This window comes from Haemorhous mexicanus, chromosome Z, assembly GCF_027477595.1.
Source record: "Haemorhous mexicanus isolate bHaeMex1 chromosome Z, bHaeMex1.pri, whole genome shotgun sequence".
Taxonomy (NCBI): Eukaryota; Metazoa; Chordata; class Aves; order Passeriformes; family Fringillidae; genus Haemorhous; species Haemorhous mexicanus.
The window spans coordinates 18608420-18636152 of record NC_082381.1 but is presented as its reverse complement, the minus strand read 5'-3'; the positions used below and the strand labels follow the sequence as shown (position 1 = coordinate 18636152).

At 38.9% G+C, this 27733-nt stretch overlaps 1 protein-coding gene across 1 annotated transcript in view; it reads left to right on the top strand.

Moving 5' to 3' along the window:
* Nucleotides 1-9505: 9505 nt before the first annotated feature.
* EFNA5 (ephrin A5) overlaps nucleotides 9506-27733 on the top strand; it is a 207922-nt gene continuing 189694 nt past the window's right edge. The window contains exon 1 of the mRNA XM_059837089.1: nucleotides 9506-10514. Within this exon, the coding sequence (XP_059693072.1) occupies nucleotides 10390-10514 (125 nt within the window). The 5' untranslated portion in view covers nucleotides 9506-10389. The remainder of the gene's footprint in view (nucleotides 10515-27733) is intronic.

Below are 27733 nucleotides of genomic sequence, written 5' to 3'. Positions count from 1 at the left end.
TACATGTCAAAGGAGGATCAAACCAATGAAATCCTAGGTAACTTAGTAATAAAAAAAACCTCCACTCTGACTATTGACCTCAGACCTCAGAGTGCCACATTCTGATTTGATTTGCCCCAGGGTTTTTCCCTCTTCCCTTTCTTTCCCCTCTGAAGTAAAGTTTAATAGTTACACAAAATTAATCATTACTCCTTTTTCTTGGCTCAGGGAAGATGCAGCAACATTTGGACAGCAGAAAACATCAATTGCCACTCACAGTGAAAAACTTTTTACTGTTTTAAGTGATTTAATTGGCAGCCTTTAGATAATGTGATTTTCCATTCTGTTTCTACCATATGTCTGTTGACAAAAGGATTTCAGAAGTGTAAGACAATTATTGTTTGTTTTCTTTTGTTTATGCTGAAATGCTAAATGATCTAAGAATACACAGTGGATTTTATAAGATACTAATATTCCCTCCTAATTAAGAAGTCTGCTTATGAATTCTTTTCAAGATCTTTCTTCTACCCTTTTAGAATTAATCTCTAGTCCTTCAATTTTTAATTTTGGCATTTTCCTTCAACATTTGTAAAATATTTCAGAACTGTATTTCAGTTATCTTGTAGCTGGATTCCACTATCTCCTGTTTTCTTCCCTTTGAAATGGAAGGTTGAAAAAATTAGTTTTGAGAACACCTTTCCAAAGTCAAAGGTAAGATGCATGTCTTTGGAGTGCCTATGGCCAAGGTCCAAAATGAAGGACAGTAAAAGTAAATGATTGCCAAAAAGGTGTGAAATTAATTTCTTAACTGTACAAGTCTCTTGTAACTTCAATTTAAAAGAGTAAGATTTTAATGAATAATTTTCATTAAGCGGAGAGGTCTCTGCAAAAGCTCATCTGAGATGAAACTTATTAAAAAAATCATAATGAAGAAAGAGAGATCATGAGTGCCAAAAGACTACTTTCTCTCTCATCTAAGTTTTTGATATTATAGTCTGAGAAAATAAAATTCTCATATTTTTTCCTCTGACAGTACAATGCTCTAGAAGGCTATGGCACAGCTGATGGTAAGGAGAATAATATTAACTTAGAATTGGCACCCAGAAAACAATGCAATTCAAACTGTTGCAACGTTTTCATAAATCCATTCTCCACTAGATCCACAGCACCTTCACTGACAGTGAGATTGCAACTGAAGGCTTGTTAAACAGTCCTAAAATAATTTAACCTTGTTGCTTTTCTGCATTTAGCTTTCCATGATGATTATCAGACTGGCATTTGTCAAGCTGATGTCTGTTTTGTTGGCATAGATCACCCAAGGCAGCTAATTCTGTTCTGTTCTTGTTTGGCTGAGTCTAATCTCCTGGAATTCAAGAGTCAGCCACACTTGGTAAACCATGCAGTGGAAAAGGTTGCCTGCAAAATCTGCAACAAATGTGCTATATTAGTGGACCTCTCTGATTTAGGAATAATGAGGGCTAAGAAAATGTGCTTTCTCTCATGACTCTGTCTTGAAAGTTGTTGTTTGTTGTGCTCATAAATGTCTTTGATAGCCCTTCTCTTTCTATTTCATGTTGGAATTCACACAAGTACAGGGCTACAAATAACAGGTACCCAGGCTGAATGTGATATTTGCTATTTCAAAAACATTTAGGCCTCACTCTTCAAACTCTACTCTGCAAACTGTTCATAAATGTAGTTTCTAAAGGAAAGGGTTTATTTTCTCTCAGTTACATGAGTTTAAGAATAGACTTTTTAATTAAAAGCATTGCTGAAGTCCAAACAGCTAAAAGCATGCAAGGGTCTTCCACCCCACCTACAGTAAATAACTCTTCAGTGTTTCATCACTGAAACCTCTGAGATTTCTGTCTTCCAGCTAAACCTTCCAAAGTGCATAGTTGCACACAGACTTCTCCAGAATTTGCTTGCTAATTAACTGTAGTAATAAATATCAGCCTTGTTTCTGTTTGTTCTTCTAACCAGATTAGATTTTCTCCCCAGCACAAAGAACCTTGTTCCATGGCTGCAGTACCAGCAGAGCTGCTGCTATACAAAGCAAACAGCGTCGGGTGAGAAGCTGCACCAAACAGTCATGGGGTAACCTTTGTGCCGTGCTGGAAGATGGCTTGGAGACCACCATCTGCACATGCCATGTGTCACCCATGGCACCCAGCAATGCCCTGTCAGATCTACTCCCCTGGTCAGGAAAGCATCTCCACTGCACAGAGCTCTCCAGCCTGTGACACGTGCTGAGCCTGCCTTAGTGAAGGAGCTCTGAAGTTTCCTGAATGGAGATACTGTCTCATGCCATTCAGCAAACTCCTCAGACTGGCTTTAGACTACAAAACTCTTGCTTGTGCAACGTATCAGGGCAGTAATAGCCTCCAGTGCTAACTCAGTCCAGAATTGTGGCACAATCTGTAATAACCTACTCTGCAGCTCTGTTGTTTGGGATTTTTAAAAGTTGATTCATTTTCACTAAGGTGAGTAATGTTAGTTAATGGGCGGTGCTGTGTGATGAAGGAACGGTGTCAAAGTCTAAGGCTTTGCTATGTACTGAAAGATATGCACAAGCAAGCACAGGGTTTTGCAACAATAGGAACTGTTTATGATTTTACAGCTTATGATTCATATGTAAAATGAACAGCAAGAATAATGGCTGCAGTTGCACAAACTTAAATTGAAAATTATCCTGAAAGTTGATTAAGTTCTGAAAATTATTAAAGGGTATTCTGTCAATTTTTTTATTCTTGTAAAGTGTACTATTAATAATAAAAAAATAATAATCATGTTTACTGCATAGGGGTTTATGGCAATCAAGTACAGGATTTCCATCATGTTTCCAGGTGATAACCTGTGCCTTGATTTTCTAACTTGTTTTCCTTCACTTATCTAAACACAGACAAAAAAAAAATACCCTAGCTGTCTATCCTGTGCAACAAGGCTTAAACCAGCAACAAACAAAAGACAGCTTGCCCATAAGCAAGATCAGTGACTTCTCCATTAGTCAATGAATCACTGCAAAACCAACACCCACATATACCTGCAAGCACCTGTTTCTGGTCATATTATTGTGAATTCAGTGTTTGGCTTTACATGCATGTAAACCTCTTTTAGTCTTCTGAGGGTTTTGTTTTGTTTGTCTGTTATTTTTTAAATTTCCTCCTGTTTTGTAAAGACTGCTTGAAAAGAGAGTTTCTAAACAAACGCTGATGTTCTAGACCACCATATGCAATTACGCAGTGCAGAGAAAGAATTCTGAAAGGCTAACTTTCATCATAAGGAGTCTGGCAAAATGCAGTCTCAGCATGTGCATTTGATCGGCAAGCAACACAAAATATCATTTAAGAGTCCCACAAGGTCAAACAGGATTAATATTTACCTTAGCTGGTTTGAGTCCTGTCCTGTCATCATAGGAGATGCACGGATGCTGAAATGAGAGCCTGCTCATGTAACATAATCTGTATAACCTGTATAACCTACCTGCTCAATACAGAGCTTTTTGCAGGAGTAAACAGCAATCTTTGCAATAACTACCTTAATACTGTCCACTGTCTCTGTTCAGATTTTTTTCCCCCCTGCATTATACTTTATTTTTACAGTACAGTACTTAATCTTTCTTGCTCCTACAAGCTTTAAATACTTGCTTCTACAGTGATAATACCAAAATTGGAGGTTTTGCAAGATCCTGACTCTGTAATAAATTAAGATTGAGCAATTGCTTTCAAAAGTCTTTAAAAAAGATCTTAAAATTAATGTCTTTAGGGATTGAAGTGGATGGAAAAAGGAAAGCTCTATATTTATCCTAGGGCCATGGCTTCTCTTGCTTTGACTTTATTGATGAGGTATTTCAGTTATTCTTATTGAATCAATATTAATGACAATTCAGTGCAATGAGCTTTACATTTTGTAAATACAGACACTCTACACAGGCTCTTGAGTGGGTAAAACCAAATGCTTTTATTTGGCCTTTCAAAATGACACTATTAAAATATTTTTAACTACACAAAGGCATAAATTTTGAGCTCTTTAAAGTGTGTCAACAAAAAAACGCCTCATAACTAAATATTTAGCAAACATGAGCAAAAATATTTATGAAGGCAAACAAACACAAACTTGAATGGCAACACACTATATCTTAGTTATTACCTACATATTTGGAGGGGACATTGCACTTAACTTCAGTACTTCTGTGTCTAGGAATAGATAAATAACCTGATTCCATTTATGTTTTTGAAAATCTTCTGCCTTGTAATTTTCTCCCTTGTAAGCTCTGGGGATGAAAAAAATAATGAAATAGCTATATGAAAGTAGGAAATTTTTTGGCTTCTTCTCAAAGTTTTCCTCAATGCATTAAACTTTGCAAATTTTCAGATTCAGATTCAAAGTTCTGTGCTGAAGAGATCTTGCCCAATTTGTGAGCTAAAGATCTTTTGACTGCTCAGCCAGACACACAGGATTTGAGCTGACAAACTGAAATGGAAGCAAAGTTGATAACTAGATTATCATTAAAAACAACAGCAAATTCTGAAGAACCATATGCAAAAAGGAACATGCATGATTCCTGGACAAAATAAATTTGCTGAAAATATCTCTGAAAGATACCCCTCTAAAAGTTATCTAAAATTCAATTACTGCATTTTGTGCTATGGCATTTTCTTTTATTTTTATACAAGGGTCTTGAACTTGCTTCTTTGAACACCCAAACCCATGAAATTATTGAGCCTCAGTACATTCCTCAGTAGAGTAAACATATAATCTATCCCTGGTTAGTGGACTGGAAAATGAGGGTTAGGGGAGCAAGGGAGTCGCCAGACAGAGTAATAAAAAGAATATCGAGAATCTTAATTTAATTCCGCTATTCTAGCAAGTTGAAAATACTCAGATGCACAAGTAAATACTGGTTCAGGTTTGTCTGAAGCCATTTCCTTATATTCTTTTCATAAGATTATTTCTTCTTCCTATGAGGAAACCAAAGAAAGACAAAAGAAATAGGGAGAACATACACAGAGTCTCTCACAGGTAAATGCATCTGAGATTAAAAATTATTTTTAAGTTAGAGAAATCACCTCAAAAAAAAAGCTCTTATTCTGTTGAGAATATTTGCAATCAAATTAGGAACACACTTCTCTATAAAGAATTCAGTAATTCTTTCCAACAGTATTGTTTATGTCTATGGTACCTAACCCCTCTCATATGGAAATTAGTCCAAGATTTTATTCAGAATTATTATTTGACAGCTTATAGTATCGGGGATTGCTGTAAAAGAAGAGAGAATTTTTGATGATTAACCATCCTGTTCAATTTGCAAGACTTGAAGCTGAGATTGCTTCTAAATAATTTTTTGTCAACATGTTTATGCAATCAGAGAATGATTAAAAAGATAAGAAAGCATGACGCTTTCAGGTCCTGAAAAATACAGGTCCAGGGTTACTGCTGATAAACAAAGATGCTGAATTTTTGTTCAGCCTTTTAACAAAATATTGCAGATGATTTAAACACAGACCAACCATAGGAAAATATATACATTTTTGCCTGGTTATATTTAATAAAATTTTACTGAAATGTTTACCTATGATTTTAAAATGCACATTCCCACAAAATTTAGGGAAAAAAGAAAAGAATTTTAAGATGCAGCTATATATTTCACTAATTTGCAGTATGCATCCATTTTTCCAGAATGAGCTTTTCTTAATTCTCTGGGTTTTAACAAAAGGAAAGAGCCCATGATATTTGCCTGTTGAATATCTTTAAAGTCATTGGAGGTAATGTCAGAAAAAAGGTGGATTGGGTCCTATCAGTTAGTTTTACTTTTGAAGCACTGCTCAAATTTATAGAAGATAAAAATCATACATACAAGCTATAGGAACAATGAAGAGATATATTGGCTATTTTCTGTTTTATGAGTGACAAAGCATCCCTGAATGGCAAAGACAAGAACTTAAATTATATTTCAACAACTCCACCTACATTGTCCAGAAATTCTTGATATCTTGAACAGATAAAAACGATTTATGGTGCTACAATGATAATGTGTATTGTTAATGGCAATCAGCAAAGAAAGAAAATATTCAGATACATCACTTTTCCCTCAGACAAAGTCTTAGGCTATGCTTAGTTTAATTATTTTGTGCTATGTGATCAATTAAGGTAGTGATTGCAGCACAGCACACCAACCCTCAGGAGCTCTGTGCAGCCATTGAAGAGGTACAGGCTCTGCAGTGGATGGTAAAGGTTCCTTTGTGCTCAAGGTCCAGGGGCAGCTTGTCAGAGGCAGTTCCAAACACCCACTGTGCACACATACAAATTTTTCTAAACCCTGTATTCAAAATAGTTTCACTGGTGCTGGATCACTTGTTAACAGTCTTTACCTTTCTGCCTAATGAACACTAATGCCAGGGGGCATTGGTACAGAGAAGCATTTTACAACTATGCTATCAATAATTGTGTAATCATGTAATCATGAAAATGGAGAATAGGCTAGAAGCTGGCAAGTTCCTGTGTACTGCATATTTGATCAGTTCTGTGAAGTGGTTATGTAAAAAATATTCTCACCTTCTCTTTATTAAACTGGTATTTGGTTTTACTTGTGGAATTAATTTACATATTCAGTCCAAAGGATTCATGTCTCTGTATTGTTTATAAACTAAGATACAGTCACCTACAGCTTGCTTGCTAAGTAAAGCAGGGGAAATGGATATACTCCTGCTACTGTTAGTATCTTTTGGATTTTTCCCCCAGTTATTACTTCTTTTCACAGCTCTGTATGTGTTAAAAAAAAAAAAAAAAAACAAACCAAATCATTGCAGTCCTGGAAGGACATTTTATATACTAGATTAAGGTCTGACTCTGCTATTAAAATGCATTTTAAGTTGTACAAACTGACCCCTTGCTCTTTCCCTGTGATACTTCTCACAAGGAGAACAAAGAGGGGAAAAAAATATATTGAGCTTTTCTTGCAAATGTGGCTGAGTATGTTCTTCGGGGAAAAAGAAAGTGTTATTTATTTATTCGGCTTCCTACAAGGGCAGTGATTTCCACATGTCTTTCCGTGCTGGAGAAAAAAAAGACTAAGGAAATATCAGATGTGCTTATGCCTATTAAAAGAACTTAGTTCAAAGACGGAAAAAAAACCCAGAATTGCTGGGATTCTTATAATGAAAAGGAATGTTTGAGTTTGAGTTTACGGTGCCTGTTATACCTGGGTCATTTCTTGGCTGATGTACTTTGTACACTACTAACACTAATCTACAGATGTCAACACACTGTAAACAAGGCTGGAGGAAGACCATGGAGAGACAAGTTTTTAAGCTTTTAATAGCAAAGCTTTGAAAATCGTAAAATACTTCGGTAAAAAAAAAAAACAAAACAAACAAACGAACAAATAACCCCCCCAAAACTAAAAAAATACCCCAAAAATTTTTAAAAACCAACCCAAGGGGTTTGATTGTTTCTCTTTAACTCCAGCCCATGCTCCGTCGCTTCAGTGACTTCCGAGCGGAGGGCGAAGAGCAGGAATCGCGGGCAGTTTGGATGATGCGATCGGTGTAGATTAACCCGCAGTGTCCTTCTTCGTTCGCACTGAGGAAAACCACAGGGAACTGAGCGGCCCGATGAGCAGCGGCGCAGCAGAGCCGAGCCCCGCGCAGGATGGGGCCGCCGCTCTGCCCGCGCTGCGCCGCCGCGCCGCTGGGGGGAGTCGGGGCGCTTCCGAACGAGCCGCGCCTGCGGCGGGAGCGGCCCGCGGGCCCGGGACGGGGCAGGACCGGGACGGGACGGGACGGCCGCGGCGCTGGCCGACATCACCCTAGCAACGCCGGCGGGCGGGAGCCGCGGGAGGAGGCTCCGGTCCTGCCCGCCCTCGGGGGCCGCTCACCTGTCCGCGCCGCGCCGCGCCCTCCCCGCACCCGCGGGCATTTGGCGGCAGAACGCCGGCCCGGCGCCCATCATGCCCTGCAGCCGGTGTCGGGGTGTCGGCGGCGGCGGGTGGCGGAGGGGAGCCCCCTCTGCGGCTGCGGAAGATCCGCCCGCGCCCCGCCGATTCCCGCTGTGCCGTGCTGCGCGGAGCTGGCGCTGCCGCGCCTCGCCCGGGGCGTGGGTGCCTAGCCCCGCCGCGGGGGAACGCGGGGAAGGAGTTTGCTGTTTCGATGGAATTTCTCGGCACACTGTTTTTCGTGGCAGGCGGAAACTCGTCCACACGCGGGTCCCGCGCAATGCCTGTCGCAGCATCCGGCAATGAAATGGTTACCTTTAGCAGTAAGGCTGCACAGGAACCACTCCGAATTCTTAGTAATTCAATTAGTCAGGTTTCCAGAAGGTGGGGTTGGGTATTTTTTTGGCACGGAGGAGGAGAAGCCCGGGATGACGCCTCCCTTCTCGTGTTGCAAGCCAATCAGGTCGAGGTGTAGGGAAAAAAAAAAAAAAATAAAGGGGAAAAAAAAAAAGAAAAAAAAAAAAAAAGAATCTGTAAGCAAACAGCAGGCTATGTCCTGACTGGCTGCGGCGGCGAATTCCCCCCTTTTCCAAAGTAAACTGCATGCAAAAATCCCACATGATCAAGCAGCAGCGCCCGTGTTTCGAGCTGGCTGCCTGCACCTCCTCCTCGTCTTCATCCCTCACGCACACCGGCGCCAGATCGGACCTTCGCGTGTGCATGTATGTATGCGTGCTCTGCGTGTGTGTCTGTGTGTCTGTGTGTGTGTGTGTGTATGCGTGTGCGTGTGCGTGCGTACCTCGCTATACCGCGTATACATCTCTGCGGCTGCCTGTCGCACAAACGCATGCACAGAGACAGCTCAGCACGCCAGGCTCCTAGCTTTTCCAGGTTGCTGATGTCGGATTTACACGCAGTGAAGGGACCGGTCATTGCAAAAGGGGGCGTGACTGTTTAAAGATTTTTTTCCTCCCATAAAGCATTTTTTTTTTCAAAACTGACTTTTGCCCCTCCAATCCTCGTCGCTCTTTACGATCCCTCCCTGCCTGCCGCTGCATTCAAGTTTATTTATTTGCCTGCTGGCGTGATATATTTTTCCTTGCTGCTCTTGCTGCTGCCTCAGAGGGAAGAGGGGAGCAGCTGTTGGGAAAGACCGAGAAGATTTGGGGTGGTTGGTTTTTCGATCTCCCTATGTAGTCATCTGAGGGGTGGATTCTTTTACTCTCACCTCCTCTCTGACCCTTCAAACTGTTTTATCCTTCCGCAGAAGTTGATGTTCACGGGACTGGACCCTGCTTTATCTCAGAGAGGCTCCGGGAGGCTGAATCAGGAGATTTCCGCACCTCGCCGTATCACTCCATTCTTTTCCCGAGAAGGAGAGGCCAGCCAAGACCAGCATCATCAGAGGAGTTTGCAGGCTTGATTTTGCACTTCTCCGAGATTTTGCTTTTCTCCACGCCCTCTCATAAAACAATTTTATTTTTTTTTTACTTTCATCTGCTTGGTTTCCACACCGCTACATTTCTTGGATTGGCCGTTCTTTTTTTTTTCCTGCCCCCCCGTTTTTTTTTTTTTTTTTTTTTTTTTTTTTTTTTTTTTTTTTTTGCCTTTGCTGTTGCTCAGTCCTTGGTGCATCCACCGCCCAGGAACAGGAAGGACAAGAAAAGCACTCCACAAAGTCTCCTTCAAGACACTCCGTGCTGCAGAACAGGCTTCTCAACTCCATCAGCGCAGCGAGCAAACTCCTCAGGGCTTTTGCTTCTTCCCCCCTCTTCCCCTCCCCCCCCTCCTTTCTTTTTTTCCCTGTTTTTGTTTGTTGCTCATTTGCGGGGAGCGGAGGGCCAGAAAGGAAGACACAAACTTTGTGCTTTGACATCTGCGGGTACTTCTCCTCCTGCTACCAGCCGGCGGCCTTTAATATATTGCCCGGACCCCCCGTGGGCTTCCAGGGGAAAGATCTCCTCCTCCCCGCTTTTCTCCCTCGTCTCCCGCTCGTTCGCTCCTACCATCCCCGCTCACTCCGGCCGTCAGCCCGCTGGGGCCGCTCGCAGGGGGCGGAGGAAACGCTGCTCTCGCCCGCCCGCCGCGCCGGTGGGCCGGTGTATGTCGTGCCGTGGGCTCCGTGCGGAACTCCCGGTGAATGAGAACCGCTCGCCGCTTGCTGCCGCCACCCGTCTCGGCCCCCACCACCCCCTGCCGGGGTGAGGCTTCCTGAGGGGCCGCGGATCGCCCTCCCCGCCGGCTGCTCCTCTGCGGCGCTAGGCGCCCTCCGCTCGTTGCGGCGCGGCACGCCGCGGAGCCCACCGCCTCCGCGCTTCGCTTTTTATTCATTCACCCAGAACTCCCGCTCCCCGGCTCGGTTCCGCCTGCCTTCTTCCCCGTTCCCTTTTTTTTTTTTTTTTTTTTTTTTTTCCCTTTTCTTTCCCTTTTCTTTATTTTTCCCGCATCTCGCCTCTCCGCGCCGCCGGCCGGACGCGATGCCGCACGTGGAGATGCTGCTGCTGGCGGCCGCGGCGCTGTGGGTGTGCGTGCGCGGGCAGGAGCCCGGCGCCAAGGCGGTGGCCGACCGCTACGCCGTGTACTGGAACAGCTCCAACCCCAGGTACGCGGGGCGGCCGCGGGCGCGCACCGGGCAGGGGATCGGCGGGCGGGCGCACAGCGGCGCTCCGGCGCCGGAGACTTATGTCGAGAGACCGGCCGCAAGAGAGAGACGAAAACTTTTCTTTTACGGAGGTTCAGAGCTGCAGCCAGCGATGGTGCGGGCGGGTGGCGGGGGTGATTTTCTCCTCTCCTCTTTCCCTTCCCTCCAAGGCTTCCCCGGGATCGGCCGCCGCCGGCTCGCAGGAGCCGGATGGATGCGCTCCCGGCGGGAGACATGGGCGCCCTTCGCTGCGGGGCAGCCCTGTCTGCTTCCAACCCTGCTCCGGGAGGTCGGGAGTGATCAGGGGAGGTGGCGGACCCCGGTGGTGCCCCAAAGGGTTCCTTTGGCGGGCGTGGTTCCCAGCGGTGGCAGGGAGCCGGCCCCGGTCAGGGCTCTGTGCCCTCGGCGAGACCTCCGCGGCACCCCGGCTGAGGTGGTTGTCAGGGGCGCCTTTGCCCTGCGCTGCCCTCCCGGCGGGGTCTCTCCCGGGCGGGCTAGAGGTGAGGAAGAGAGGTAGGTACGCCGTCCCGGGCCGGGGTCTGCCGGTGCCGCCGGACACAGGACGGCGCATTGTCGGGGTCCCCACAGTCGGGGCCGAGTGATGCTGGCGCAGTCGCCCTGCTCTCAGGGCGCCGGAGGGTTCCTAGCACCAGGCTCTGAGTGCAGTTCAGCTCGGGAAAGGGAGGTTTCATTTAATTGTGTTTTTTTTCCCTGGAGTTTTCCCTCATGTTTAGCATCAGAAAATTTCAGTCTTCCTCCAAATGGTATCCATATGTTTAGGTAAAAAAGTCATCTGGGTGTTAAAAAATATTTTTGCCTTGTAAAAGTGCCCGTGGCAGGCTTACCTTTTTTTTCTTTTTTTTTTTCTTTTTTTTTGGTAAACCTGTCAGGCTAGTCTAAGTAGATTTGGGGACGTTTTATCTTACGTTCTCTCTTTTTTATGCTTCTGATACTGGTGTTTGGCTTGAGATTAGCACACTGATTTTTGTCACAGGTCATGTTTTTTAATAGATCTCTGTTGCCTGCAGAAAACTCCACTGCTTGGTATTCCAGAGTAGGTTTAAAACAGGTGATGCAGAAGTTAACGGGTAGAATTTTCATGTGCCCAGGGTTAGCTAGTCTGTCCAGCACTTTATTACTGTGCTCCTGATCTCAACCCCTCAGCAATAAATAATTGGCCCAAAAACTTGAAACAGAAACAATCATGTTTGGTATGATGAGCATCTGTGATTTGAAATGCCTCTCTCTAAATTTTCCTCTTTCTACATGTGTTGCTTGAAAAAAACTGCTCAGAGTAAATAAGATGAAAAGTTGCGCCTCACATCACCCATCCGAGAACCTATGTCCGCAAAATTTGCTTGCCTCTGAAAATCAGAATTTTTGTTTCTGTTGTTATGCAAAATTAAATGTAACTGCTTGAAAAACAAATGAAGTTATATTCTTAAATCCCATTGGGCGAAAGGAGGATCATTGAAAGAAATAGGTGTGACTAAATGCATACATTGCTAGTGTAACAGTTAAAATACTTCCAAAATAACCTTATATTCAAGATATTTCACTTCTGTTGTCTTATGTGTGATGATCATAACTGTACATATGTAAAGACAGTTGAAGGTACAAACAATGCTTACCTAGTCGATGGGCATTACACTGAATTATATTTACAAGGATTCAAGTAAATGAAATCATATATTAATACTATACTATTCTTATTAATCCAACACCAAACATCAGCACACTACAAAGAAAACTTAGTTTTGTTGTTCTTCCAAACAGTAGAGGAAGAGTTAATTTTAAGATGCTTCTAAACCTTCTGTTTTAAAACCAAGCATTTCTTGTCTTGGAATACTGCTCTCTCACAATGGATGTATCTATTTGTACATGTCATGTTTATTTGTGAGTTTAAAATATGAGAAAGACCAGGGTGCATATGCAACTCTCCTTTATTTAATACAGCGTGCCAGTTTGTGTGTGCTTTCTAAGTAACACGAGCATTACAGAAAAACAGCCAAGCACCTGAATGTAGGTGGGAGAGGCCCAAAGAATAGAAAGCATTTCTCTTTTGAATTTGTTTCATCAGAACCTGAGCTGAAGGCAAAATTGTCTTTGGATATCAAAATTTTTAGAGCATTTAACAATGTTGCAGGAATAACATTGCAGTGATTTATCTTCATCTAGAGGCAGACTCAGGAGATGAATGCATGTAGAATAAGTAGAGATGCTTACTTGGTGATAACTATTTGAAATTAGAGGACAAAATATACTGTCATTCTATAAACATAAATAGTACCATTGTCATTTAGCTTACTTCTTTATTGTATTTATTCAGAATTAACAAATTGCCATAGAACTAATTAATTCCTTTAAAAATTGAAATATTGATAATCTTAATAATGATAAAGGAACTCTAAATTAAGATTTCATTTAAACTTTGAAGAATTTGATGATTGTCCTTCCTTCAGATTTGATGATTTAATTTTTATTAGTATTAGACTCCAACAACTTGCTGAAATATGTAAAGATTTTTTTCTTATTGAAAGACACATTAGCAAATTGTTGAGTGATCCAGTTTATAAATGCCCCCTGTGTGAACAATATTTGATAAATAAAAAATCATGGGAGTCTATTAGAAAAATTTATATTACATTGCTTCGTTAGTTGTCAAAGTTCTGCTAGAACAATTAGAAAGTGTATGGTCATTATTGCCAGCATGTATGAGTAAAAAAGTGTTTTATTTTTACAGAGTCAAAGACCATGCCTTACTTTTCTTTCATATTTAATTATCAGCATACACCTTCTATAAGTGCTGTAGTCCAATTCCAGGTGAAAATATGCTTAGGTATTAAAATTTTGAAGTATAAATAAAATAACTTTTTTAGTCCTTTTTTTACTTTTTTTTTTTTTTTTTTGATTGGAAATGAATCCTCAAGTAAGCTCAAAAATATGATTTCTTTTATTTGTTTATTTATGTAGACTTAGAATTATGTGAACATAAATTCTGTCACCTCAAAGTGTATGAGTCGTTCAGCACCCTTTGCGTATATGTTTTCTTATATGGGACTGCAAAGTATTATCATCAGGGAATATTATTCTGAATATAGTGCTCAGTTTTGGAATGGAGCATGTTAATTTAATCTTGATTGGTAGTATCCTTTTTAATTAGAATTCAGACTGAATATAGTGTACCAGGGCCAAATTTTGAAGCGGTCTACCTGCATCATGCCTGCTACTGTTTTTAATCTTGTCATGGTTCAAGCTGAACTACTTGTTTTAATTGTTGCTACATTTTTCTGCTTGCCAGGATTATGCTTTAAGATTGTGGTTTCTATTTGATATTTCCATGTAAGTTGTTTCAGTGTCAGGATATGTAGCTTCATAAATTGTTAGTTAGTTTCAGGGCGGTTAAAAATACTTGAATTGCAAGTCTAGTTTCTGGTCGTACATGGAGGCCATAGCTTCTAGTCTCACAAAAGCAAATATTTTTTATTAGGTGTATTACTGGATTTGGCTACATTTTATGTAAGAAAATGGTACACCAAATCCATAGAATAATTGTTATAAAGACACAGGATGCTGATATATTTTCTCTTTCTGTATTTATGTGGATAAAATCAGGAAAGCAGATGGTAAATAGAAAATTTAGGTATTGAAAAGTAATTTCAATTTCAGCTAGTGATTGCACATAATTAAACAGGATACTACAATTTGGTCAGTGTAGCTAGAGGGCTTTTATTTTAGATACATATTTGGGGAAAAATGAGTGGATACTTCTGAAAATTCTATGCATAGACCAGAATTTCACAACCTGGATTTCTCAGCCTATGTGGATTTTGTAGCTGAGTATTTAGGAACTAATTCAGAAAAGCATCTTACTTCTTTGAACTCAATCCTTACACACCTAAGTTCTGCTGCAGTTGTGTGGGTGGATAGATGTGTGCTTAAGTGCCTCCCTGGGCCAGCCAAATTCACAGATTTAGTTTTGAGAAGCTCTGGATGTGGCAGCTCATGCACACCTGGCACTTCTTGGACCGCACTCATGGGCTGGATGGATGTCTGAGTGTTTTGCCATCTGTTATGTGTTTGTGGATTTCACCATAACATGTTAGTTGTATGTGCTGAGGTCATGTGGCTGGTTTTTTGCTTGGTTTGTCTTTTTTGTTGTTTTCTATATAGATACAGTTCTGCCTATGTACAGAGTTGAGAGAAGCCATGCAGAAATGGCTGGAGTAGGAAGAAAGCAGTTACACGTGTTAAGAAAACTAGGAAGTTGTGGATAAAGAAAGGTAAAGTCAAAGGGTTTAATGTTGATATTATGTATAAGTTTCATATGTCAAAGGAAGCATAGGAGCCTAAGTACTTGGGGTATACATCCTTGTAAATATATTATACATATATATAAACCTATTTTGAAATAGCATAGCTTGCATTTTGACAACATTTTATCCAGCAGCTTGCTCTGAGAGCTGAAGAAATCTCTGACTGGTTCCTTGTAATTAAAATATCAGTAGTAGAGCTGTCAATTCTTTACACCTACTTTCTCTGCTTTTAATAGTTTCATTAACACCTTGTGTCTCCAAAAGAACATTAGTGCTTATTTTAAAAGTAGGTGTTTGAAACAGTTTGAAACCTTCTATGGAAAAACTGCTCAAAGAACAATAGTTTCACTGGCCTCCACCCTGGTATGGAAGGCACCTTGTTAAGTGGTACCTGATCTTCATTCAGTGCTTCTTATGAAATCTTTTTTGAGTGTGTGTAGTCAGGACACCTCATTGCATTCTTTCTTCTAGCCCTGTATGCTTTTTGAGAGGGACAGATAAAGATGAGCCTTTCTTTCTCTCCCCTGTTGCTATGATCTCAGCAATCTACCAGCTTCATGCTGGGCTGAAAAAAATGAATGAATGCAATTAGTCCTTCAAGAGTCATGATCATTACATTCATATGGACAGGCATATGTAATGTATATGGCATATGTAATGAGAATATATATATTTCAATGTTTGTATATATATACTTACATATGTGTGTATGTATGCATTCAAGTGTGTCATTAGGTGATGATGTGGTGTACATTGTATTATGAATATTGTATGAAGGAAAAAAATCTGAAAATGATAAATAAAATTGAACTCTTTAGTGTTTAGAAAATGAATGGAATTTCCATCAAATTTTCCAGGTCTAATTTTCCAGCTAAGGCATTTTGTGTTAAAGTTCAAAGCAGTAATAGGAGAATTATTTGTAGATTCTTGTGTTTTAGTTCTTGGCCATCTTCCCAGTTGGCTGTTTCTTCACATGCTGGTAGTTCCCGGGTCAGTAGGTGGGCAGGTAGATAAGCTAGCACAGCAATGTAAAATGAAAGAGAGAAGAATTACATGAGAGTGCTTTGAGAGCTCTCCTAGTCTTTTTGTGTGTCTTGTGACTTATTCCAACACCAGTCTGTTGCTGGGTGCAGGACTGCAGCATTGTTGAAATACTAGACTACCAAGAAAACACGTAAAGAAGGTTGGTCATTGGGAACAGCTGAGAGAAGATGCTAACAGGGACACAACCTTTCCCGCTGAAATGAGCAGACAGTAGTTTGTCCATGCCTTTGAGATATGCCTCCATTGCTTTGGGTTACTGTTTTTCAATTAATTTTTTTTCCAATGCAATTGGAAGTATTTTAGATCTGCGATTTTCTTCCAATAAATATTCTTTGCTCTGCTATGCAGTTCTGAGCATTGTTTTAAAAAAAGTATCTTGAGTCTCATGATTAATATAACATTCCAGTGCTTCTGAATGGTCTAATTAACTTTTGAGAATTAAGTTTTGTTTAAGTTTTTCTTGCACTTGTGCTTAAAATTTAGTCAGTCAGCAGCACACCAACATAATGAAATGAAAACATTTGGTTTGAAGTAAACAGATAAGTTATTGCAATTGCATTCTGATGGTATTACAGTTGTTATGGGTAAGCCATACTGTGAGGTGCTTCAGCACAGCTGAATGAAAGAATAGAATCATTCACGCATTAGGAGTCTTCCTTGCATTTTTGCACTCTCCCTTTTCATTGTAGTCTCTCCAAGCTAGATTATGGTTGAGCTCATTTAAAATCGTGTGTTATTTTACAGTATGAAAATATGTATAGATATCTGAAATCCTCTTTTTTAGGAAACTGAGCCTATATTTTTATGTTACAAAAGCACAAATTCCTATTCCCATACATTTTAGAAAATAATTTGAGTTAAAATGAAGTATGTGAAAATACATGTATGAGAAAACCCCCACTCTTCTGCGAGGATTGAGATTGTATTTCTCCACCATAGAATGCCAGAAAAATACAGTAAAAGAAAAATACACCCCAATATATATATGTATATATATTTAATCTGGGGAAACATCCTTCATGTTCTGCTATTGACAGGTTGATGGAAATACATTGTTAGATCGTAGCTTTATGAAGGGAATGAATTTATTTTAGACTGCTGCAAAATGTAGAGATATATTTTGGTGTCCGTATTCTGTTAACTGATTTGCAAAGAGCTTTATGGCCTTTTTCTGTTTAAATGCATGACCAGTAAAAAGAAAAATCTGTCAAAAGAAAAATCAACTAACAAGAAGATACACAAACGTCCTGTTAATTAGCAAGATCTGCTTGAATTGCTAATACCAATTAAAGCAATTCTTCAGGTTCTGCAATTTTTACTTGAAAATTACAATTCTTATGGTCACTTGCATTATAATCTAGTGGAAGAATTTTCCTATCCATGATGACATATTGCGTGGAAAAACTATCTTAGACTAACAAAATCTGTAAGTTATTTTTCATGTTCATTTTTTTTCCATCATTAGATCAGCATATTAAACTGTTCAACAGTAGTATCTGCAGTAAAAAATCTTATTTTACTTTTATCACTGAGTAACTTTATTTTTTGTTTTCTTCAGACCTTTGAGGAGCCTTTTTTTTTGATAGGCACCATCTTTAGGGTTTGATTATAGGGTTGAAATGGTGCAGTGTGTAGAGAAGAAATTATTTGTTTATGAATCATGGGGTGAAGCAAAAGGAAAAAAAGAGTATTAGATACATTTACTTTGATGCTGGTCACCCTCTGCTAAAACATATTTTCTTCGTTCTGAAAGATTAAATTTGGACTCATGACATTTAAAAGGATGCATGTTTTGACAGAATGTATTTTGTGCCATAATTAATGTTTGCTGTGGTGTGTTGACCTTCTTTATTAATTAAAATAATATAATACTTCCTCCCTGAAGTTACCTAGTTTTTCTTGCTTGGGGGTGGGTATTGGCCATAGCAGGCATGTTCATATGGTGAGAGTTGTTCATCAGTAGTAGTTGAGCGCTGCAGCTGTTCCCTGGTAGGTAGCAATGAAGCACTACCTTTTTTGGTTTTGTGGATGTCAAATAGTATTTTTGATACTTGTGTTACAATTCCGGAGAACTTCCTTCTCTTTACAGACATTCAAATCATATTATCTTGTCAGACAGTGACTTGCTAAGAAATATATAAATATTGTTATTATAATGTTTATTACTGTACATGGGATTTTTTGTTTTAATTTTTACTTTGAATTTGTTTCAAATTTGTAAATAAATTTATGTGTCTTGTCTCAGAAACTGGAACGGAATACATTCTAACTTTTTTTAATGAAATCTAAACCAAAAAAATCCCCCAAATCTCTTAATGTCTAATATTTTGTTGGATTTGTAATGCTGCATAGGTAAAATACGGGGTTTTTTTGTGAGGAGACAAAAAAAGCAAGTATGTTATTTTACTTACTGCTAATTTTAATGGTAATCTTTGTAGCGGAGTTGTCAGTCTTCAATGCTAATTCATCAGCATTGGGTAAGGACTTCTAGCAGCTTTAAAGATGTTTGGTCTCTTGCAATTGTTAAAAGTTGTTGCAAGAAAATTTACCAATTAATGCTGTTAATGAGCAGGAAAAACAGCTGCATTGGGTTTTTGTTTGATGGTTGTGGTTCTCCCCCCTGCAACCCCTCCCACTTTATTTGATGTCTAATCAGATTTTTCAGAAAATAGTTATGTATTCATACAGGCAGGGCATTTGGTGAGCAGAAGTTAACAAAGTAGGAGCTATCAATCCTGCTCTCTTTCCCATTGTTTCCAGAAAAGAAGGAAATAAAGAGAGACTCTGGAATTTGAAAGTATTGACCTTCTGACACGCACACACAGCATGGTCATTGCACTGGCACACAAAGTGCCTTAAGCCACCATAATGGCAAACTGCATTTTTGAAGTCACTGATATGAGAGCCAGCTGGATGGGGGATGGACAGCCAACTGTGATTCTGCAGCTATTTGTAAGTTACCACTTTAGAGCCAGACAGCTTCACTTTTATATTCCCAAACTTACCACTTTGGAATAATGTTGCTTTGTTCAGCTTAGCCAGGGATTTGTGACTGCTACATAGACTTAGAACCGTTTGGTCCAGAATTGTGTGGTCATTCTTCATAGAAATCTGCTTCATAGAGTAATTTCATTCATCTGGTCGTGGGGGAGGGATGAGAAACCATGAAGAAACATTCAGATATAGCATTTTTCAAGGAAATTGTGCATCCGCATTAGCTAGTTGCTTTTTAAAGGTAAAGGCAGAAATTTGGATCAAGCAGTTAAAAGCCAATTCAGACCAATGTTTTAAGATTATGTGTGATCTCTTGGATAGGCTTTCCTTGTATAGTCTGGAAAAGACCTAATATTTTATGTACTGCAACAGCTCTTACCCCTGGCCCATTTATTTATTTATTTATTATTTGTTTACAGTTACTGCTCCAATACACTTTTACATAATTTTGCAGTTTTCTTGGGACTTAGTTTATTAAAAATTAGTGATCCATCACTAAGTGGGGTACATTACAAATACTGGTGCTCCCAAAAGGGAGGTTTTGTGCCAAACCAAAAGAAATAATAGGGATACAAAAGCTGCCAAAAAGCGTGTCTCCCAATTGCTAATTAATCAGGTGAAAAAGCACCCCAGCAACTGCGGCTGAACATGGAACATTTATTTTAAATACTGAATAAAGATATGTTAAGAGGGCATAGCATCTATTTGTTTCTAGCTAAGTATAATATTTTAAAAAGTTAAATATGTGCTGGAGTCAGTGAGGAATTCTTTTAGGTTGATGGCATTTTCAGTGCATAGACCTCTTTCAAAAACCTTCATACCATTATAAAAATTAAAGATGTTGTTTTTTTTCTGTCAGTTTCTGTCTGTTTGTGGTAATAATAATATCTCTAGACAACAACCAAGGCCTTAGAAAAGATGTTTTAAAAAACTTCTATCTTCACTAATCTGGATTACAAGGTATGATAGAATAAGAACCATTGCTGTGAATATCTGGTTTCCAAAGCTGCCAATCACTTCTGGCACAGCTCCCATCATGGTCGCTGTGCCCATAATTAAATGCCTGTCATTAGTGTATTTTTCCATAACATTTGCAATGGAAAAGGCAAGGGGTCCTTGCAGAGCTATGACTGTCAGGGGAACAATAAAAACTAATTACACACTCTGCTGTCACCATTGTCAGCTCTGCTTTTGGGGGCAAAGAACATGGGAAGTGTGTGCCTAATAATTTTATATATCCATAATTTATAATTATATATAATATATATATATATATGTATGTATATGTATACACAATGCCCAGTTGGGGAAATTCAGTGCTAGTGAAGTCATATTTACTAAATATGTAAAGATGACTTGAAGTTATCTTTAGATATTTAAGATTATAATTCTTTATTCCAAAGATTTTAATTCTAGGGTTATGTTTGGCCCTTCACTTATGCCCAAGTTGCATGCACTTTTCCCTTTGCTTTTGAGCCACATTTGCCTTTCTCTTGTTCTGTCTTTCACACTTTCTGGTGAGCTGAGCTTTCCAATAAAATTGCTGCAATCAAGGCCAGTATTTGTCTGCAATGGGTGGGAATCATCTTTTGTATGCTTTTGCTTTGCACAGTAAACTGGAGTAGAAAAACACGGAATGAAAGCAGCTAGTTTGCATGTTCATGTTTTTTTCTGTTTCCAGCCCATAGTCTGTGGGTCATCTTAAGTGAAATCAGGGTAAGATTTTGGTGTGCTGCAGTATTGACTTGAGTGAAATGTGTGCTTAAAGGCATTGAAAGACTGAAGCTCTGTCTTCACACTAATATTTACTAATTAATTTTTTTAAGCTTTAAAAATGAGCATTTACTTAAGCATTTTTTTAGGCCACTGATTTAAAAAGAATGTATCCTCAAAACCAGAATTTTGAATATATTTAATTACCAAGAGTTGCAGACAGCAGCCATATTGGATTTTAAAGACTGCTTGGTGCCTAACTGTCCTAGATTTTATTTCAGCTATTTTGCACATGTAGTTTCTTAAATACCTTCCAAAAAATGGTCCCCTAAAATTAAGTAAATTTGTTTAAATACATACCCTCATTTTTAAAAGTAGAAGTCAGAGGGAGCTGATGGGTAGTAATGAGGAATTGAAGTCTATTTTTTTTGCACTGTATGCCTTGACAGACACTGCCAGATGTGTTTTGTTTTTTTGGTTTTTTTTTAATACACTAACTATTGTTGGATTTTTATTGCAGTATTTTTGGAGGTATTCTTATCCAACTTACTAACACAAAAAGATTCTTGAACTGCTTTGGACGGGAGTTGGTTTAGATCCTGTATTGATGATTTGATGGTGTAGTTGTTCTGAATATGAGGTACAGTAGTTAGGCTTGTCAATTTTTGTGAGGCTGTGCAATCTGTGTGAATTGAATCTAGTGAGGAAGCACAGCAGCATGGGACTGCAGAACCCTGTGGGTCTTTATCTGGTTGGGTTCATATAAATTATAGACTAGAACTTTTTGAACAGTTTTTGCAGAGTTGGAACTTTGTGAATGGAAGAGGGTAAAACCAAACCTGGCTGAATGAATAGAGTTTTGCTGATAGCCATTTCAAAAGTGAGAATTGGCTTACTATATGTGATTAGCAGATAGCCATTAATGAAACTTTGAGGTGTTGAATGCCCTATATAGTGTAATATGGTTTGGTATGTGACAAAAAAAAATTAATTTAAGATCTTGAAGGTAAAATAAATCAGATAGAGTAGTACGGCACTGGGATATTTGTGTTTTGTGTTTTCTAAAGCAGTATATGCACTACTCCTTAAAAAAAATGAGTGTAAATGCCCAAAGAGGATGGGATGATTTCCTCACTGAAATAACTAAACCACTGTATGCAGGAAAAAAGTCTCCGTTTTCTAGAAATTCGAATAATAGCCTTCTTAGAATAAGAGAGCTCTCTGGAGAATGCTGCTTCTTGTAAATATGAAATCTTTAATGTATAAACCATGTAATTTTTTACCTGTTTGCCAAAATGATGAGCAGTTATTCCTGTTGTGTGGTATGTCCCTGTAATTTGGGATTGCTGAGAAGGCAATTATTCTTAGGCATTTTCATTTCATGGAGTATCGAGTATTACTTTTTTCTTGGTTTCCAGTGGACTTGCTCTTGTCCAGTAGCTGTGAGATGCAGCATGAGATGAAGATACATCTTGAAGGAAGTATGGCCCTTGTTAAATTCGAGAAGATACATATTGATGAAATAAACTTGTTTTCGGTAAAATATAGTCTTGTAAAAAATTTCAATTCTAGTTTTTGGAATTTTACAGGTTGTTAAAACTGTATCTATCATTCATGTAGGAAATTTGATTGTGTTTTGTTGTCTTTTGAGACGGTAGACCCTGTTTTAAGACACTGGGCCCAATTTAATACTAGGTGTATGTATTTGTAGGGTGTTGCCTGCAATGTTTCTGGAAAACTTGGAAAATTTTATGTATTGATTTTTAAATTACATCTCAAAAGTGTGGTGTGAATGTTTAATAACTTTTTGTGTTAATTCACAAATGTTGTAAAGGAATGCATACACAATTTTATTGAGGAACTTGAATCTTAAAAAGTCTTCAGACAAACTACCTTTAAAAAAAAAGTAATAACAGTTGCTGCAGAGCATGATCATTTTGTATTACACATACTATCATAATCCTCACTTAAATATGTGACATATAAATCAGTCTCTAAAAATCTCTGTTGTAGATGGAAACTTCATTAGCAGAAGGGTTGGGAGTTTTGAGAGCATAAAAGAGATTCTTTGTTGAAATAAAACCAAAATAAAAAGAATGTTGTTATTTGCAGTATCTTTAATCAAGGTGGTATGAAATTTCTCATTAAGGTTAAGATTCACATTATCATAACAAGTGACAGTGTGGGTGAAGAAGGAAAATTAATTACAGAGGTAGAACATACTTGCATCTCATTATATCATGGCTATTCACTGCATTCAAATTCCCTTTCTCTGTATCTCAATTATATAAAACTTACTTGCAAAGAACACTTTTTAGGAGAATCTCCATATTCAGTGCTTCTACTCCAAAGCACAATAGTTAGCTTTAAAAAAAAAAACCAAAAACACTTTTTTAGTGATTTACAGCATTACTTTATTATTACTTTCTCCTGTGTCTGATTGAACTGCATTTTATAGCTTACTGTAAAAAGAAATCTCCATTTTCCATTTTCCATACTAGCTGTCTTGATTTAGTGCTCATATAATGGCCTTCCTCAGAGCACAGCATTTGGAAGACTTTCCTAAGCACTTAATTTTAGGTATGGAGTTTGGAGGTAATGTATTGTTACTGATGAAAGCAATTTTGCCTTTGTAACTTCTTTGAGTGAATCAGATCATTGCAGCGCCCAATTAGGATTTCTGTACTTGTTTTTTTTAATGGATGACAGAGGAATGATTGCTTCTTCTTTCGGTTTGCATGCTTAATTACTTCATAATGCTAGGATAGTGAATGCATACAAGACCTAATTTTTAGATTGGGCTAAGTATCAGATTGGTTTAACCCAGTCTTCCTGAATTAACAGTCTTCCTTCAGATATAGTCTTATGCTTAAGACAAAATATTGTCTGCTTTCCACCATGTAATGGATATGTCTGAGATGAAATGAGCCCTGGTAGTATCTTATGTCCCAAAAGTACGTGATATACCCATGTGAATAGGTTCTGTGGTTTTCAGCCAAATGTTCTAGGCATTAGTACTGTTACTTGATTCCTGTAAGGGGTAGATTTGTTACTGGTTTTCGTCTGAGAAACACTCCCATCTTTGAGAAGGAAGAGAAATACTGATTTCTCAAGATAATTTCATAGGTTTTAGGACGAAGATTTCCTGTGCTCCTAGTTACCATAGTTGGCATCAGTGCAGTAATGCTTTTGTTTAAATAATGTATCAGAGGAAAGAACATTGTTTACACAAATACTACTTGCATGAAGTTGAGAAACTATCTCAAATGGTCTGGTAACATACTCTGGACAGACGCTGTGCTATATCTGCATGAAATTCCCATTGAGTTTACTGAATATTCTTTTATTTTATAAATTGCAGTAGTAGAAGGGAATGAATTAAGTATCCACTATTCAGTTGACAGTACTTCACTATGCCTCATTCTCTTTTATTCCTCTCTAAATTTCAAAACATTACTAGTAATCCTAAGATGTTTTGAACAATAGAACTTGATTAAGGTCTCTAAAACTTTTTACCCTGTATTTTCATTTACCACTTTTGCAAAGCCCAATAATTTTACTTTTTATTTTGGTTGTTGTTTACTGAATGTTTACTCCTCAGAAAAACTTACAATTTTGAGCATGGCTGTGTATTTATTTTGCAAAATTTATTTATCCATATATTGAGTCAAATTTTCACCCTGCATATGAGGTTAGTAGAAGATAATTTAAAAGATGGGTAGGAGCCGTTTAAACATAGTATAAAAGTGCCCTACTTTTTTGAGACTTGGAAGCCTCATAACTTTATTATTTTGAACTCTGTTTCATAAACAAAGATTTCTTATTTACTCAGGAGTCTTACATCTGTTGTAGGTGTTTGTGATTTCCTTTAGTTTTACTGTGGTATTATACTTCCATGCTTATAAGCTTTCCTGCATTTCCTTAAAGTGAGAGGTGTGGAATTGGAAATTCCATCTGACGTTGTCAAGTTTTTTAAATCAAACAAATGCCATGATGATAATGCAACATCCTCCAATGAAGCAGCTTGAACAATCAAAACTTCATGCATCAGAAAATTGAACATGCATGGTAGAAAGATGCATCTGTTCTGCTCTTGATGCCCTTTATCAACAGGGCTGACATAAGATGTTTGTTTTTTTCAAAGATCCTGACATATCTGAAGCTAAAGCTGTAATTTTTCCTGCTTTAACAGTAGCTTGTCAGTTTCTTTGACTCAAAACTTTCAGTGGAATCTAACATGGGAGAGCATGTTGAGACAGGACTCCAACTACTCTAAACAAAAAAATCATATAGCTGCCTTTCAGTTTGAACAGGTAAATTATGATTGTCAGTCCAGTTGTATTTTACTGTCAGAAATACGATTTTTGGGAGAGGATTTTTTTTTGTACTTTGTGTATTGTTATGGAGACTAAGAGGAGAAACTAAAAAAGAAGGAGGGGAGATTGTCTAAATTGCAACCTCAGTTTTCTGAGGTTGCAATTTAGAGAATGGCATGTCTTTTGATTTTGTTGGCTTTTTTCTGCAAGCTTCTAGAAACAGGTGAATACTTCTACAGAAGTGTGAATGCAATACAACAAGAAAAATAATCCTGAAATTTTAGTGAAAAAAAAGTTTATTTAGAAACATTTAGTTGTACTATCATTACTTATGAAGGATCCATGTAACATTGGTCTTTAATGTGATAAAAGACAGTTCTTTACCTTTTTTTCTGTCTTTATTCACCTGATAAGCTGAAAGTGTGTTTCTTACGTATGATTTTTGAACTTCAGGATCTTGTATCTGTGGAAAAGGGTGCGTTGCTATAATCTGTGGTCATGCTGTGGTTTGATGTCATGCCATGACCTAGGTGTTGCAAAGAGAATTGAGTGCTTTAGATAGCTATTGAGGTGGGCTTTCTTTGCAAACTTCATTTACTTGCATCATTTTAAATAGATTTGCTATCCTACTGGATATGCTACTACTGTGGTAGTAGCTACCTCATGTGTGATTTTCAAACTTTGCTAATCAGCTTTAGGGGAAGAACTACTTTCCTAATTATAAGTGGATGATTACTCTTCAAACGGAAGTTGTTGTGTCGTAGGGTGTCCTTTTATCTTTCTTGCCCCCTTCCCTTTTCCTTTTTTTCTTTTTGTTCTGTGACCATGAGTATTTCCAAGAAAAAATACTTTTGATTGTAATCTGTTTATCCCTTTAATTTCACCTTGTGCAAATAATACCAGGTCTAGGGGTTCCCAGCTAGTGTGTTCTGCCTGGAAGGAGCCATGAAATGGTAGATTGAAACTGCAGTAAATATGGATTGGGTCCCTGAGCAGAGCCTTGCTCAAAGCTCACTCTGAAGAATTGAAAAGGGCCTATTGTTCCTTCTTAGTCAGTACTCCATGGCCAAGGCTAAAGTATGCAAGTGTTAGGAGAAAAAGAAAGGCAGTGGGGGAAATTGGACAGTGAACACAGCAGAAGGCGTAACTGCCCAATGCTGAGGGAAGGGAAGCCTCCAGCAGAAAAGGGGCAAAGACTTTATGTGGCTTGCATAAAGCTTTGCAGAGGTGGAGTGTCTAAAACCATCCTCTTTCTTGTAAGGTGCTAGATAAACATAGTTTTCATATCATTTAGGTGGGATGTGGAGAAGAGGTACAAACTTTTTCCTTTAAGGGATGGTTCCTCCCAAGACTCTGCAATCCTTTGTGACCAAGTAAGCAATAAAGGTGGATTATTGGGCAGCTCTTGCTGCCTCACAATTTGAGGCTCTAATCAAAGCAGTGATGGATGAAGTGTTTGGGAGAGTTTAACCACTGCTGTTCTGTTCCACATAGCTGTTGCTTGGCTGTACAGAAGAAAGGTAAAAGGCAGAGGATGTAGTTTAATTAGGCTACCACTTATTAATTCATTTGGAAACACAGCTTGGCAATAAACACAGGCTGCAGATTGTTGAACTTTCCTTGGCCAGTCCATCCTCATTGGAGAAGCTTCTGCCAGCCAGTGCCAGGTGGGTGATGGACCCTTTCTTTAAGATGCAGTGGGGAGCTGTCTGATCTGTTTGGACTTTTTTCATCCCTTTCTGTTTTCCTTAGAAGATTTTTTACCTAAGTTCCCTTAAAATTCTTATTTGCCAGGATATTTCCCCTCATTATTGGATAAGTACTTATGTTGAGTGGGCGGGTAGTGCAGCCTACTACATTACATTCACATGAACTGAATCTCTCTATGCATATAGGTCCCTGACGTGCTGTCATGAAAGTGGAATTCATCTCGCCAGGTTTCCTAGTTCCCTCCCTCCCTTCCTGCCCAAGAAGAGCCTTCAAAGAAAAAATAGGATTAGCATTGTACCTGCTGCCAGTCTTAAAAAAACCCTTTCCTTGCTGATTAATTTTTGCTTCTGGATCAGTGCTCCTTAAATATGATGAAAGAGATGTCTCACACATTTCACAATGGTCACCTGCCCTCCTCCCTTTCTATTTTGTCTCAGTTATGTTCTCCATTCCATCCTGTCTTTCAGTCTAGATGATGTAAGGAAACTTCAAAGGACCCATGACCTCCTTTTATTCCAGCTTGCAAGACAAAGCCTTGCCCTCTGCATTTCAGACTACAGAGATGACAGTGTATCTATCTCATTATTGTAAAGCATATTGGGATATTTTGAACATGAAAGGATCTGTATAAAAGCAAATTCTGTTTACTTCACCTCAGATGGGAATAGGATTGTCTTGTTACTGCACTAGTCCTTTATCTAATAAGGAGAAGTGCTTGACAGTGTGCTAATAACAACGAATCTGCACTGTGTTCTGCTTGCACTGTCTAGCAGCACTGTAACAGGAAGAAACTCAGTCTCCGTGGGTTGGGTAGAAGAGGTTGAGACAAGGATGGGAATAACTGAAAATATAAAAATGCTGTTGATGAGAAACTAGAAGTTCAGTACTTTAAAACTAGCAAAAGCATCGTTTTTCAAGTTGATGGAGAGCAGTACTATTTCAAAGTGAGAAAAGATGACTTTTGATCGGCAGGTGACAAAATATTGTAAACTACTGTGGAACAATGTGACTCAAATTTTAGTTTACCAGAATTTTACTAGAAATTGGCTTATTTGGTGTCTAGAATACTTGGAGGTATAAAATCTGG